The sequence below is a fragment of the Python bivittatus genome, unplaced genomic scaffold (genome assembly GCF_059951505.1).
Source record: "Python bivittatus isolate LINGU-HERP-01145 unplaced genomic scaffold, Pbiv_v1 ctg000850_np1212, whole genome shotgun sequence".
NCBI lineage: Eukaryota > Metazoa > Chordata > Lepidosauria > Squamata > Pythonidae > Python > Python bivittatus.
The window spans coordinates 2,359,391-2,373,507 of record NW_028277112.1 but is presented as its reverse complement, the minus strand read 5'-3'; the positions used below and the strand labels follow the sequence as shown (position 1 = coordinate 2,373,507).

Genomic DNA, 14,117 nt, shown 5'->3' with positions numbered 1-14,117 from the left:
AAAACAAACAGTTGCCCCTCTGAAACTCAGTTCTACATTAAACTTACACTACTGCTTGGAATTTCTGTGCTGTAGGAAAAGAGAATAAATTGTTTTTAACAACATTACTTTGACAGCTTTATGAATTAAAATGATCCCAACTGCAAGTAAAGCTTAATTGAAACATCAGCCTTTCAAATATGGGAGAGGAGTTCCAATCAGATGTACTTGAAAAATATTGTAAGTGCTCCTAAAAACAACAAAACACTTGTCTGATTAACCAAGACAACGGAACTAAGTGTCAAGCTGCTTAGTTTGATTAACATAAGCAAAAACATAAGTAAAGCTTGTTTATGGAAAACCTTGTATGTTTTACAAAAACTTCGTAGAAAACGTACCATAGCTAATGTATCCGAGAGAAACCACAACAGAGATCTACTTTGTAAACCACACAAATGGCTTTTCATTTTCAATCTGATTCCAAACAGTAAAATAAGAAAATACTTTTTCAGACTCTTCACTACGTACTGGCACACAGCAGTTTGAAACTGTGAAGTCCATAAAATATAAACTTGACCAAATACAGTCAAGCAAATCTTACACCAGACTCTCCTTATATTCAAAGTGCAGAGCAACAGTTGATTACCCTGGGAAGATTCCTGCTGGTGTGCTGCCCACATCCATCTGGACTGCATAAACAATTAACCATTTTATTCTCTGGGAATTCTATTTTTACCATGTTTAATAATTTAAGCTCCAAATGCAATGATCAGGCACTGTTAACATCTCAGCACCCATAACAGAAGTTTCAAGCTTTCTTTAAGATATGTCTCAAGCATGCTGAAACAGAAGTTTAATTATTTGCATATCTATTGTATCAGTAATAGATTAGGAAGTAACTGCAATTCCTACATATAGCCATAGTAGTCATTTCTGTCATTATTACCACTTTTTGAAGACTGGCTTCTAATCAAACTTTCATGGCTTACACTTTAGAAGACAGGACCTAATCATATACATGACATTCTGCAGTCATACTGCAGCCAAGGAATAATCAAGTTGGAAAGGAGCCATAGACTTCATGCATGGAGTTGCAGCAATGGAGAAATAACTCCCACATATGTTAACAGTACACTTAAGTGCACCTATATGGTACTTTTTATTTAGAGTGATAGTCTTGCTTACAAAAGGCTTATATTTACCTTCAATAATCTGAATAACTTTTTTCTAGAACACTAATAAAATTTGTCGCTGCAAAAAGGACTCCAGATATGTACATGCTGTATGACCTCTTTTAGTCTGGGAAGAGTCTGCCTGCTGCCCAGTATAATGCTTCACATGCAACAGACAAACTCAATGGAAAGGGTATTTCTAGGCTTCCCTCTCCCCAAGCACTATTGGGAAATTTTCTGGAAGAAATCTGGTGTTAAGTAGAAGAAGGGGAAATTTGATTCCAGGAATCTGTTCATATATTGGACCAAGATCACTTTGGACAGGACTGTTTTATTTAACTATAGCAGAGGGATGGTGGAAGAGAAAGAGCAGATAAGATAATAACCACTTACATAAGTATATTGCCACTGACTTCAAATTGGGCAATACTGGCATATACTGTAATTGGTTAACTCTATTTAAATGTTAGATTTCTGATTATCTTCTAATTGGTAATACACAAAGCCACCCACATAATTTGGCTTCAGGTTTTGAACTTTAATTAACCCAGTATAATTATCAGTCAAGTTATTAAAAGATTTTGAATAGAGACCAAAATGCACATATTTTGACTACAAACAACAAAGTTACATTCAAAACCCTTTACATTTTTATAGTACAATAAATCCACGATTTTAAATAAATATAGAGGCAGCAGTTAAATTTGTCAGAATGTCCTCTTTCCTATAAATTAGAACAATAATTTACTTGACTGTCAAAAACCCTATGTATTCTACAGGACTTTTTGATTTTTCCAAGATTTGGCACTCAAGACACTGGTCAGACCTGCCATCTTTGCAGACTGACTTGCTTGCGATACCCAGCTTCCTTTTCCTTCCACATTCGTATCTTACAGAACAGTTTCAGCAGTGATAGGAAATCCTTGCTGAAATCCTGCCATGTTCCAAGGAACCCTTTTAGAAGACGCTGGTAAATACTTCCTTATTTTTAATAGATGTTTGCTTACTTTAAAGTCAACCTTAAAAGAAATGTGAAGTCAGAGTGAAATAATTTCTAGTCTCTGTTACCAAATGAACTTGTTTCTTTTACATTTACATTCATTTACATTGTTTAACACCCTATACAATATTTGAACTAATTTCTGTGACTTCCCACCTGCAGTGTTAATATTCCACAGAATGAAGTGCTAAAGAATCTAAATTATCTGAGGGAAAAGAAGCAAGATAATACTATCTGGTATTCAGTTTGTTTGGCTAATAATAACAACAACACACTAACCTGGTTGATCGCTGTCTGTTCCTACTCTTGCAGGACTTGGTGCCATAGGTAGCGGCCGAACTGGACGAGGCTTTGGAGTAGGGGGAGAAATTTTTTTCCTTCCAATATATTCTACGTAAGTTCCCGGGAAGTCTCCCCTTTCCCCAGTCATTTCATTATAGCCATTCAACCAACCAATTTCCTCAGGTTTTCCTTCTTCTCCATCACTGAATCCAAGAGCAACTAAAGTAACTTTATTCACAGTTAAAATATCTCCCAAATGTAAGTCAATGTCTTCTTCTCGTTCTTTTTTGTAATCATATAAAGCTTTGTATTGGTATCCTTCTGCACTCATTTTGGCAATTTTTTTAGCACGATTATTTTTAATTAACAGCAACCCAGTGCTACTCGGATTTATTGTATATACAATTAAAGGAGTTCTAAACAGGGCAATATATGAATTATGAGAACAGTAACTCAAATATGAAAAAGGCACCACAGCTTGTGGTTGTTCATTGATGTTATTTTTGTTTCTTTATATTTAGATCAGGAGAAATTGTGATTTAGATTCCAAGTTAATTCTTTTTCAGAACTGTTTGGCACTTATTGGCAGAGTTTTTCAAGGTGAGCTGAATATTACTTTTTGCTGACCCTCCTTCTGATGGATTTACCATAATGTTCACTTGTCTTGAAACTTTTGTTGTGAAGTTCTGCACACATACTTTACCTATGGAGAAAAAACATTGAGACACAAGATCAGTGTAATTATTCAGGTATTGATGGTCCTGCAAATGCTTATACACTATGAATCTCAACATTTCTGATTCGTGAACATGCAGGATAGGGCTGATGGGAGTTGGAGTACAAAATACTTGGAGGGCTACAGATTGGCAGCTTTTGCTCAAAGTAACTTTTACAAAAATAGAGCATCACTATAGATCAAAACGAAGGATAAAATTCTGATTTTTTTTTCAAATCTGCATACAAAACTCCAGAGGGTCAATTAGGTCAGAAAAGGATCCTTCTGATTGTAAACTAGACAGGATAGAAATTCTCTCTGCTGCTTTGGACACTAATATGTGTCTGCTGACATCTCCCTTGATGACAGGCTGTTTTAAATATTTTTAATAAATAGCTAATTGAGTAGCAAATACGCTACAAAGCAAAACATCCTCAAGTATAATGTGTCCTTTGCAACAATGCATCTGAGATCTATGTAGACCCCAGAGGGGTTCTTAGAAAATAAAATGGTGGATGGCTGTAGACCAAAACTTCCCACTTTTGCCCACTTGCCAGGAAAAAAAAGACAAAAGAAAGCTTAGATAGGAAACACCAACAGGTAGATGAAATAGTGAAGAGCCATTTAAGCTTATGTCTTCAGGTAACTGGGTCTTTTGTAACTAGATATATCATTAGGGCTGCCCTTTTTTAAGAATGCCTATAATGTGCTCTCAAAATTGCACATGTGCCCATCAGCCCCCCAAGTTCGGGGAGCCTTGTTCTACTACATATCAGCAACCTACAGAACCTACTCCCTCTGGTGTAACATCTATTCTTGAAGTAAGCTATCCTATGAGCAAAAATGAACAAAATCATAACTAGGAAGCCACCCTAATCTGAGCACATAAGATTATCTCTTAATGCCCAAGCTACTATTGCATCTATTCAATGCAATTCTCCTCTCAAACTACAGAACCTCTGGTCCTCCCCTTCACAACAGCACAATGCCATGGCTAACCAGCTTCCCTGACCAGAGCTCAGCAGCAAATCACTGACCTCCTAATTTTACATAGCTAAATTCATTTCCTATGTTAGGACTTAGGCAGAAATCTCACATAAAATATGAGCTAGATAAGGACCTTTATAACAAAGAACAATGAAGCCAAACAAACCAGATGATTGGGCTTTAACTGCCTTTTACAGTCAGTGGTTCAAACCTGCAGCTTTTTCTTCCTAATTTTCCCACAAGCTAACAGATTCTTTGGGCAGTGTTAGTGGCAATGAAGCTGAGCTGTTGTAGAGTGTTCACAAAGATGTCAACCACAGACTAAGAACCACAGGCTGTCCACTTATTTCTCAGTATGAAAACCCCAATCTTCCCCCATGATTATACAATGGTGGCTTCATCTTACCTGCAGCCATGATTTAAACAGCCATTTCTCATCACTTTGCATACTGGAATAAACGTAGTTCTCACCTACCCTTAATCCAATATTTTCCCACCACGGTTTCAAGCTATGTAAAATCTTTAACCTTTTGCTGACCATTAGCAGGCAAGGTCAGGCGATCTGTTGCAGTTATGGCATGAAATGTATTTTGCACAAGTTTGGAGCTATGGATACCAGTCAGCTTTTGTTCAGCCATTTCTCTCCCAAAATTTGTCCTTAGGGCTTACGCTTAAGAACCATTCATTTAGTGACCATTCAAAGTTACGACAGCACTAAAAGCTACTCATGACTGGTCCTCGCAGTTATGACTGTTGAAATGTCCTCGCGGTCACATGATTGTGATCCGGGCACTTGGCAACCAGCTCGCACTTACGATGGTTGCAGTGTCCTGGGATCACGTGATCTCCATTTGCAACCTGCCCGGCTGGCTTCCAGCAAGCAAAATCAATGGGGAACTGTGCAATTCACTTAATGACCACAGTGATTTGCTTAATGACCGCTGCAAAAAATGTCAGAATCGGGTGCAGTCATGCAATGCCTCACTTAATGACTGCCTCGCTTAACAATGAATTTTCTGGTCCTTACTGTGGTTAAGCAAGGACTACTTGTATTTGTGTTTTCATCTGTCATCTACCCTTACCCCACCCACCCAATTTTTGAAATCGACCATTCTCTGGGCTTCCAAAGTGGTAGAGAAGAAAAGCACAGGCCTCTACCCTTCTATCTGGAGAAGAAGAGAGGGCATACCTGGACAACTTTTAAATGGCATCAGTGAGGAATCTACATTTAGATGCAGTCCACCCTCTCTCCCTTAATACAATATCCTAAAATAATGTTGAACTGAGTTTTGGCAGATTATTTGCCAGTTTTCTGTACTGTATTTATCAGTTTCAGTCACTTTCCCCACTGAAATAAGGGACATGGTGACAAGCAGCTGGTTAGTTTCAGTTATTTAGCTGTAGAGAGCCTAGCTAGTTGCACAATCAGGACAGGGTCTGTCTTCCTTCTCTCTGAGGCTATTTCAATCCTTGTCTCTTTGTGCCTGCATCTGATTATACTCTCCAAATTAGAATATTTTTGGCACTGCTCAGTTAATGAGGATACTGTGTCTTTCAGCTAAATTTCCCTTGTATTTTGACCATTTTCAGTGTGTGTGTGTGTGTGTGTGTGTGTGTGTGTTGTTGCCCAGAGTCCACTGGAGATGGGTGGCCAATAAATTTAAATAAATAAATAAATATTCTCTGGTGACTTCTATGCTCCAGCTTGGTGATGCATGATAAGATCTCCATCTTTTCCTTGCATAGCTTTTTAGTGGGGTGGGGGATGGGAACGTCCATCCCACAAGTTCAGGCTCTCCCTTCTGGCAGGTAGACTCTCCACCCTGGCCTGGCAACTTGATTGTTTCCTAACCATGGATCCGACTTGACCTACTGAAATGCATCTTAAAAGACTGAGGACAAATGTTTACTTAAGCCATCTGTAGCCTGGTTCTCTCTCTTCTACCTATGTCTGTGTTTACATTTCTGATTAAAAAAAAAAAATCAGATACAGTTCTTAACCATTTTGAAACCAGCATGGAGCCCTAGAATTCTATGGGTCATTTTTCAGTGCTGAAATTCTAAGTATGTTTCTTCTTTTACACTCCTCCACTCCCTTTGATTGATTTAACTTCCTAGAACAGGTTAAAAAATGCATATTTTCTTCTGTGTGAACTCCCTCTCCCCTTTGATAATTTAGTTTTGGGTTTTCTGCACACCTGTCTACTAATAAAATGCGAAATAAAACACACAAAAAATTAGAATATGTTTGGCACTACTCAGTTAATTTTTTACTTTTGTAAAGTATATCTTTATAATGGGGAACCTTCTTCCCAATAGTTTCTTCATTTTATAAAATTTTAAATGTAAATATACAATGGGATGTGGAAGGAGAAATCGACCCACTAGCCTAGAGAAGCCAATGACTTGTGAAATTGCAGAATTATAAAACAATGCCACCTCCACCTCATTCATGCTGATTGGTGGATGTTTTCCACAGGCTGGTGAGATGTTGAAGATAAATGGCAGTGAAACCAGAGGAGGAAACCAATCAACATTAGGCACATTTGCAGATTTGGACAATGAAATTCAGCAGGGAATGGCTACAGAGGCAGGATAAGGACTGCCAATGAAGACAACATATTTTATGATGGTGTTATTTTGTGCTGACACAAGGGAGGTGCGGGCAGCACTTTAAATCAACAGGGAGAAAATGGTTCCTGCTTTGTGACTTCTTTACAAAGTCAGAAAAAACTGTTTTTGTCTTAAGCCATGAAACTGTCAATGCCAACAATTCTCTAAATGCATGCAGCCTCTCCCCACAGAATTGGGCAATGCCAAACAATAAACACACAACTATATCAGTCTATTCTTAATCAATTCAATATGACTACAGCAATTCATACTTTAATTGGTCACCAGTGTTTGAGCATCAAATTGACAAAGCCAACATTTCTTCTTTTGCCTATACATGCAAGAACAATACACAGTAAGATAATCTTCTGCATTTTATCATACTTAGTAGCTTTCATATTTTTATCACACTCTAACAGTGAAAATATTGTAACATACTTTCTTGTCAAATTTCACTACTATTGCTAGGGCCTTTATCTTAAAGATCTGCTATATTCCTGTGATTCAGTATTCTTTTCTCTGTAATCTATTTTCCACAAAGCTACAGCCAAAAGTGAGCAAAACCAGTAAAACTATAGAGTTCGTTTTTCTTTTCTGGATCAGAATAACAGATTTAACATTTGGCATCCTTCCAAACAAATATGCCCTGTTGCTCTGGGATGAATCTTTTGAGAAGTAGCATAGTTCCCATACAACCTGTTCTTCCTTAGATGAAGCCATGTTTCTATGTTCATTTTTTATTTTCATCTGCTATATATCTATCCACCCACCTACCCACTCAGCCACCCACTCATTCATCAACACAGTCATATGCACAGAGAGGTACCCACCCACACTTACAAAAAAGTAGTATTTGGAGAGATTTGGAGTTAATCTTTAAAACCCACTGGTTTGATTATGGAATAATGAAAAAAGTTACAGACCAAATATAAGTTGAAAAAATACAAACACAAATGCAAGCACAAACACACACAAATCATTTCTAAACAATGAGTGTCTTATAACAATGTATTACTTCACTTGTACTGCAGCAATCAAAAATGAAAATTCAAATCAAAATCTGCAACTTGGAGAAAAAAGTAAATCAAGCTAGAAACGAAAAATAAAGGAAGTCATGGAAGCTTCTTTCTCATAGAAATACTGTGACCAAACACACATGAGCATATCATAAGCAAACAAACTTAAAAACAAAACAAAATTATTAATGGAGAAAAGGCCTGTAGCCATTTCGTTTATAGTAACATAAATGGTTTACAGGTATCTGAATATTGCAAAGGCTAACGCTGCCTTTGACACTTTTATTAAGACACACTGTAAAAATCAATAATTAGTTTGGTTATCACTGACTCATAAGCAACAGCAATGATACAGACAGAACAGTGACACCAGAGAGCAAACTCTGCAGATACATTTCTGCAAGGCAGCATAATTAATGTTCAATATAAATGTTTCTATAGTTTCAAATACCTGTTCTATGTCCCAGCAGGTGGCAGCACCTGGCTGATCTTACCTGGCTTAGAAGCTAAGCAGGGTCAGGCCTGGGATGGGGGATCTCCAGGGAGGCTACACTAGACTGGGAGGTCAAAAAAACATTTTAAAAGGCTGCAATGGCAAACCCCTGTCTATCTGGATGCATCCATGAAGTCCCTGGAGTTGAGTTTGACTCAAGGTATAGATCATCTTTTATGAATCTGCTTCATTCATCAGTCATGCTAAAAGGGGAAATTAACATTAAATTACAATCCACAGGTAAATCAGAATAGCTTTCAGTTCTCATTATCTCAAAAGCATGTAATTTGCAACTGCAATTCCTTTTCTGTGTGATCTATTTCATAAGAAATTAAAATTTCATGTTCTGATCAACCTGCAACTCCAGTGAAATGCAGAGATTTGGGGAGAATCGACAATCATTATTAGTTAACTTTCCCATATTGCTGCTTATTATCAAACTTTTTGTAAAACCCAAACGCCATTTGGGTACAATAGTTATAGTATATGCTACTTATTTTTATTTTTTTTTCAATCCTGCCTTTCATCTAGTAATTCAAGGCAGCATCCATAGCACTTTCTCCTCCAATTTTCCTCAAAGCAGTTCTCTAAAGCAGTTTGGGCTGGGAGAAAGTTACTGGCCCAAAGCTCCAGAGGATCATCCATAGCCTGAAGGTAAATTAGAACCAGGTTCTAGTTCAATGCCTTACCCACTATACCACCCCAGATCTCTAAGATGTTAAATTTAGAAAAAAATCCTATGAATACAAAGTATCAGAAAGTAGTTCTGTACCAACCACCATCTATTTAATACAACTCAAAGCTTTTTTGCAGAAAACCAAGAGAAACAGGGCCTACCAAAGCAAGTGTTATCCTGTGTAGCAAATGATCTTCCTTAAATGTGCCTATTCTCCTCCTTTTCTCATTCTTTTTCATACCTTACTGCAAAGTAGACATTCTCAATCTAAAGAAGTCACCAGTAAATTACCCAGATGCATTGCATAGTTTCTCTTCAATAGTTCTTTTCCATTATTTTTCTATGCTTTCCAACCAAAAGAATTAGAATGCATTATTAAAATAAATTATTTCTGCCCCCTTCCAGACACTGCCTGAGTCAAGAGTATTTTGTTTAGAGACTTAGGCATAAGGGCAAACTGTGTACCAAAAGAACAGGGAGGCAATAACATACACAGAAACACTGAGACCAAAGCACCACTTAAATCTCAGAGATTGTCTTTTTAATTTTACACGTGTGCATGTGTGCATACACATGCATTATATCCTTACCCTGTAACAATAATTTTATATTAAACTCATGATCTTGGAAAATATTTCAGTGATTTGGGATTCATGATTAAAGTCTTAACACACAGCACCAAGGAACTTCACATTAATTTGGAAGGCTTATCACTCCATTGCTTATTTTAGAACTTCCACACTATACACAACAAAAATTGGACACAAGAGGGGAGAATGCTTAAGTATTAATTAAATGTTCTGAAGTCATTTTAAGTACACTGTTTTCCTTCCTAACTCTTGCAACAAACAAGAAAATATACTTAAATACACCTTGCCTTGAGATATTGGAACACTGACAACATTCAACTTAATATGCGTACACTATGTACCAGAAAATTAACACTTGCCCAAATCTTCCACATGCTTTGAAATATTTATTGTCTTGTTGAGAAATAGCTTTAAGTTCAATAAGGGTGTCAGGAAGAATTCTCAGTTTACTTTTGTTGTCATATGTATTCTGATATAGTCAAATAGTATTCTCTTAACACTGCAAAATCTGATTACTTACTCAGATTTTGTCCCCCGCTTCAGTACAGTAGGATACAGTTCAGCCCCCACATATTGAAATGTAAAAGAGATTATTATAATATAAACAAAGTTTAGCAGAAACTCCCTTACCCATCAGGATTAATGATATATCACATAGAAAGAGAATACATTTTACTTTCTTAGGTACTATACTTCCTTACACCCAATCACCTGTGGCAAATTTTAGTATGTTCCCCACTACAAAGAACCCATTTCCCTTTCTGCTATTTGTCCACAGACGTTAGCATTAGGGCCAAGTAGTTCTCTTGCTCAACTCCTCTCTGGTTGTTATGCCTTAATCCTACATGCTTGTCTTTAGCACAGCTAGCAATACTGGCCAGTTATCAGTCTTACAGCACTCTCTTGTCTGCAGTCCATCAGAGAGGAAAGTGACTTTCTCGTGACAAGTCCAATTACTTTCTTGAGCAAGAGTCTTGGTATCAATGTTCAGCTTCTGGAGATACGCTGAAGTACTCTGCCTAAACACATTTGCATGACCTTATATTTAGAAAACAAAATCAGACGTTTTTGAAAGAAGATACACAGACCTGTCCCTATTTAATCCAAAACTAAGTCATTGCCTATAGCTATGATTACATAAACTGTCTAGAACTGATTAATTATAGAAGTGTTTACACAGCTTATTCATATACATGACTGTCAAATAATGCATGTAGCATTGTGGATTTAGAATCGTCAAACAGAAACACAGCACCTCCATTAAATTTATATGGCTCACATTTTATCTATCTGCAGTTAACATGGTTTGATCCTAAGAAGTAATGGGGGTCATCCAGTTGCACCTCTGCAAAGATCTGTTTTACACTATCAATTATTCAAAAAACACCAGAATGCAACTGAAGTCAAAAGACCACCACCAGATTAAGGTTGCAATCTTAATCTGTTTACCTGATTATAAATCCCAATGAACTCAGTCAGACTTATTTCTGAGAAGACATGCACAAGATTGTGTTGTAAGAACCACTGCTTTAGCTGCTCACACTAGAGAGATGTTATTAACTTATTTATCATATATACATTCAAACTATTTTTTTTTAATATTATGGATATCCCAAGTAGTTACTTCTACATCAGGGCTCCTGAGATTATGTATTTGTAAACATTTAGTAAGTAACAGCTCAGTAACACAAACTACGTTAAAATACTTGACTTCACTTATTTTTTTCAATTCACTATATAACGCTTTGCATTTGCCATCTAGATAGCAAAAAATTCCATTTGCATTTTCAGTTGTCGCACCCATCCTACAAACTTTTCACATGACTGTGATCATAATTTAATCTAACATAGCTTCCAGAGGTTTCCTGAGTCTGCGGTGCTTAGAAGATAACTGCAAACAGGAAAGTTGTAATGAAAAATCAGCAACCAGAAGAAAAAGATAATATCAATGCAATGAATGCATGCATGGGAAAGTGGATAGTTAATTGAAATTTAAAAGAATGATAAATAGTTGATAGATGCTAAAGATATCTCTGGACAACTATCATCCCAATTCTGAAAGAGTTACTTAAGCATAACTCCAACTCAAGTCAATCTACTTCCATTTACATCAACAAGTATTGGATTCAGAACTGAATTTTAATTACTTCTACAATAAAACAGAATACAATAATTATGAACCATGTACTACCTAAATTTCATTCCAGTGAATTTTTTTAAAAAGTGTCACAACTGTCTTATTATTGGTGTGAGGTTTCTCAGGAGTAGCACTACCATGAATCCTAGCAACCTGGATTAAGAGACAATTAATTCCTAAATAAGGTTGAAATCACCCTTCTAATTTTTAGTTTTGCCAACTTAGCTTATAAATATTTTACTCCACAAACAGTCATGACAAGATGTGCCATAGACACAGAGCCAAAGGGTCTCCTAACAGCCAAAATTGTGAGAAAGACCACTTGCTTTCCAAAGATTTTTGGACAGAACTGGTATCACAACTCCTTGCCTCACAGCTGTCAGATACAATTTGCACATACAGCTATTCCAATGGTTGGAATGAAGAATTTGGCATTAAAAAAACCCACCAGACTTTTCTCCCTCCCATGCACTCAACTCCTTCAACCACTCATTTGTTCTTTCAGAACCAGACACTCTGATTTCCAAGAAAGTCACAATTCTCTTAATAAGAGCTATTCTTCCCAAATGCCACCAATAGGCATCAAAACACAATGTTCTCAGCAGCACAAGAAGTTCTCTTAGCGGCTCACTACACTTCTTCACTGAAATTTACACAAGCCTCCAAAAATATCACTGCTATTCATTCAACCCATGGCACCTCAGCTGTACATGGCAGCAATCTAATCTTTTCCACCACCCACAAAACGTGAAGGTTTTATTTGTACGCGATTTTAGTACAGTACCAAGCTTTATTTAGCGTTCACTACTCTAGCACCTCAGTTTACAGCCCCTGCACGCTGTTCCTAGGCAAGGAAGAAGGGTCACTCACTCCTGCATCGCTTAAAAAAAAAAAACTTAATATGCTAGCAATGAGTTTCCTCGCCACTCCAGCCGAGGCAGGATGCGTTGGATAAAAAGCACAGGGAAGCGGCGAAGAATGTGAGAAGGGCGATTAATGTCGATCTTGAACTACAGAGCCACAAAACCGAGGCGCTCAGGCATTTTATGGGACTGGACCGCTTTCAAGAGTTCGCCTACCCGTGCTGCAATTCATGGCAAATTTGACTGCGGCCGGCACCATCACCTTCGTCGGACAGGAAAAAACGTGTTGAATGTGGACATTCCTGCAACATCCTCCCCCGCCCCCCTCCGCTGCCAGCGCCGTCTGCCCGCAGTCTCCGGCAGTCCCGCGTGCCCGGAGACACGAGCTGCCGCGCACGCAACCGTTGTGACGGCTGCTAAACGCCTCGGCGCATTTCCTACCGGGCTGCCTCCGCGTCCCCGCCCACAGGGCCCCGGGCTGCTCGGGGCCCCCATGCAGGTCGGGCCCCAGCCTTGCAGCGGCTCCTGAACTTCCTCCGCTCGGCAGAGCTCGAAGCCCGGGCGGGGGGAAGCAGGAATGGGAAGCTGCCGTCCACGCGCCGCGCCTGCAGCCCCGCGCCCGTCGCGGGGAAAAGCAGCAGCCCGGCCGGCAGCGAAGCCCGCGGCCTCGCGCGCCCCTTCCCGCCCCCGGGCTTGCAGGAGGCCTCGCTGCGCCGCGCAGGATCTCGCCCGGCCATGCACCGTCCCGGGCCGGCGGGCGGGCCCCTCTCGGCGTCGCCCTCGCTAGGCCGCCCAGACGCCCGGAGGCACCCCTCACCTTCGGCGGCCGCCTCTCCGGAGCTGGCCCGCGCGCCTCCGAGCGCGGCAGGGACAAGGCGAGTGCGCAGAGCCTGCCCGCTGCTTCGCCAGCACTGCGGCAGCCGCGCCGCGCCGCTCCCTCCCGCCGCCGCCGCCGCCGTCCCAGCCAGGCAGCCCGAGCCGCGTACAGGCTGGCCGCCCTCCCCGCGCGCCGCTCGCTCCTCCTCCGCGCCCTCGCCCCTGCCAGCCCGCTCCGCGCGAGTGGGGACCCAAGCGCCGCCTCCCCGCCTGGCTGGGCTGTCACGCTGCTGGCTGAGGAGCGGGCGAGCTCTCGCTGGTGCCGGCTCGGAGCGCTCCGCCCGCTGCCTCCTCGTGCGGGCGAGGCGGGGAAAGGGCCGCTGGTGGCCCCGGAGGGGGACACGGGGGACCGGGCCCGCCGGGGGGAGGGCGCTGGGGCGCGGAGGACGTCGGCGCCTCGCTCCCCCCGCGGGTCTTTTCCCTCTTGCCCTTGGGCCTTGGAACGGAACTGGCCGCGGCGACGCCAGAGGCTCGGTTGCCTCACGCGGGGTTGCGCTGCAGCCCCGTCCGCTCCGCTTCAGCCCTTCAGAGGAGTCGCCGGGTTTTTTCTGGCCGAGCTCCCGCGCCTTCAGTTCCAGTACCTGCAGACACGTGCACGCGCCCGCGCTCAGCCCCCCCGCCTTAGTCCCATTTATTAGCCGTAAGACCCGCGCGTTGCGATGCTGGCGCCTGTGGCGGCGTTTCTTCGCATCTCCATGCCCAGGAAAGCTGCACAGGC

The 14,117-nt window shown here is 40.8% G+C and overlaps 1 protein-coding gene across 1 annotated transcript in view; it reads right to left on the bottom strand.

The window, feature by feature from the left end:
• Positions 1–13,535, bottom strand: part of PIK3R1 (phosphoinositide-3-kinase regulatory subunit 1) — a 64,052-nt gene extending 50,517 nt beyond the window's left edge. The window contains exons 1-2 of the mRNA XM_007431230.4: positions 13,341–13,535; positions 2,431–3,136 (exon numbers count right to left, since the gene is read on the bottom strand). Of these exons, the coding sequence (XP_007431292.1) occupies positions 2,431–2,764 (334 nt within the window). The 5' untranslated portion in view covers positions 2,765–3,136; positions 13,341–13,535. The remainder of the gene's footprint in view (positions 1–2,430; positions 3,137–13,340) is intronic.
• Between the last annotated feature and the right edge of the window lie 582 nt (positions 13,536–14,117).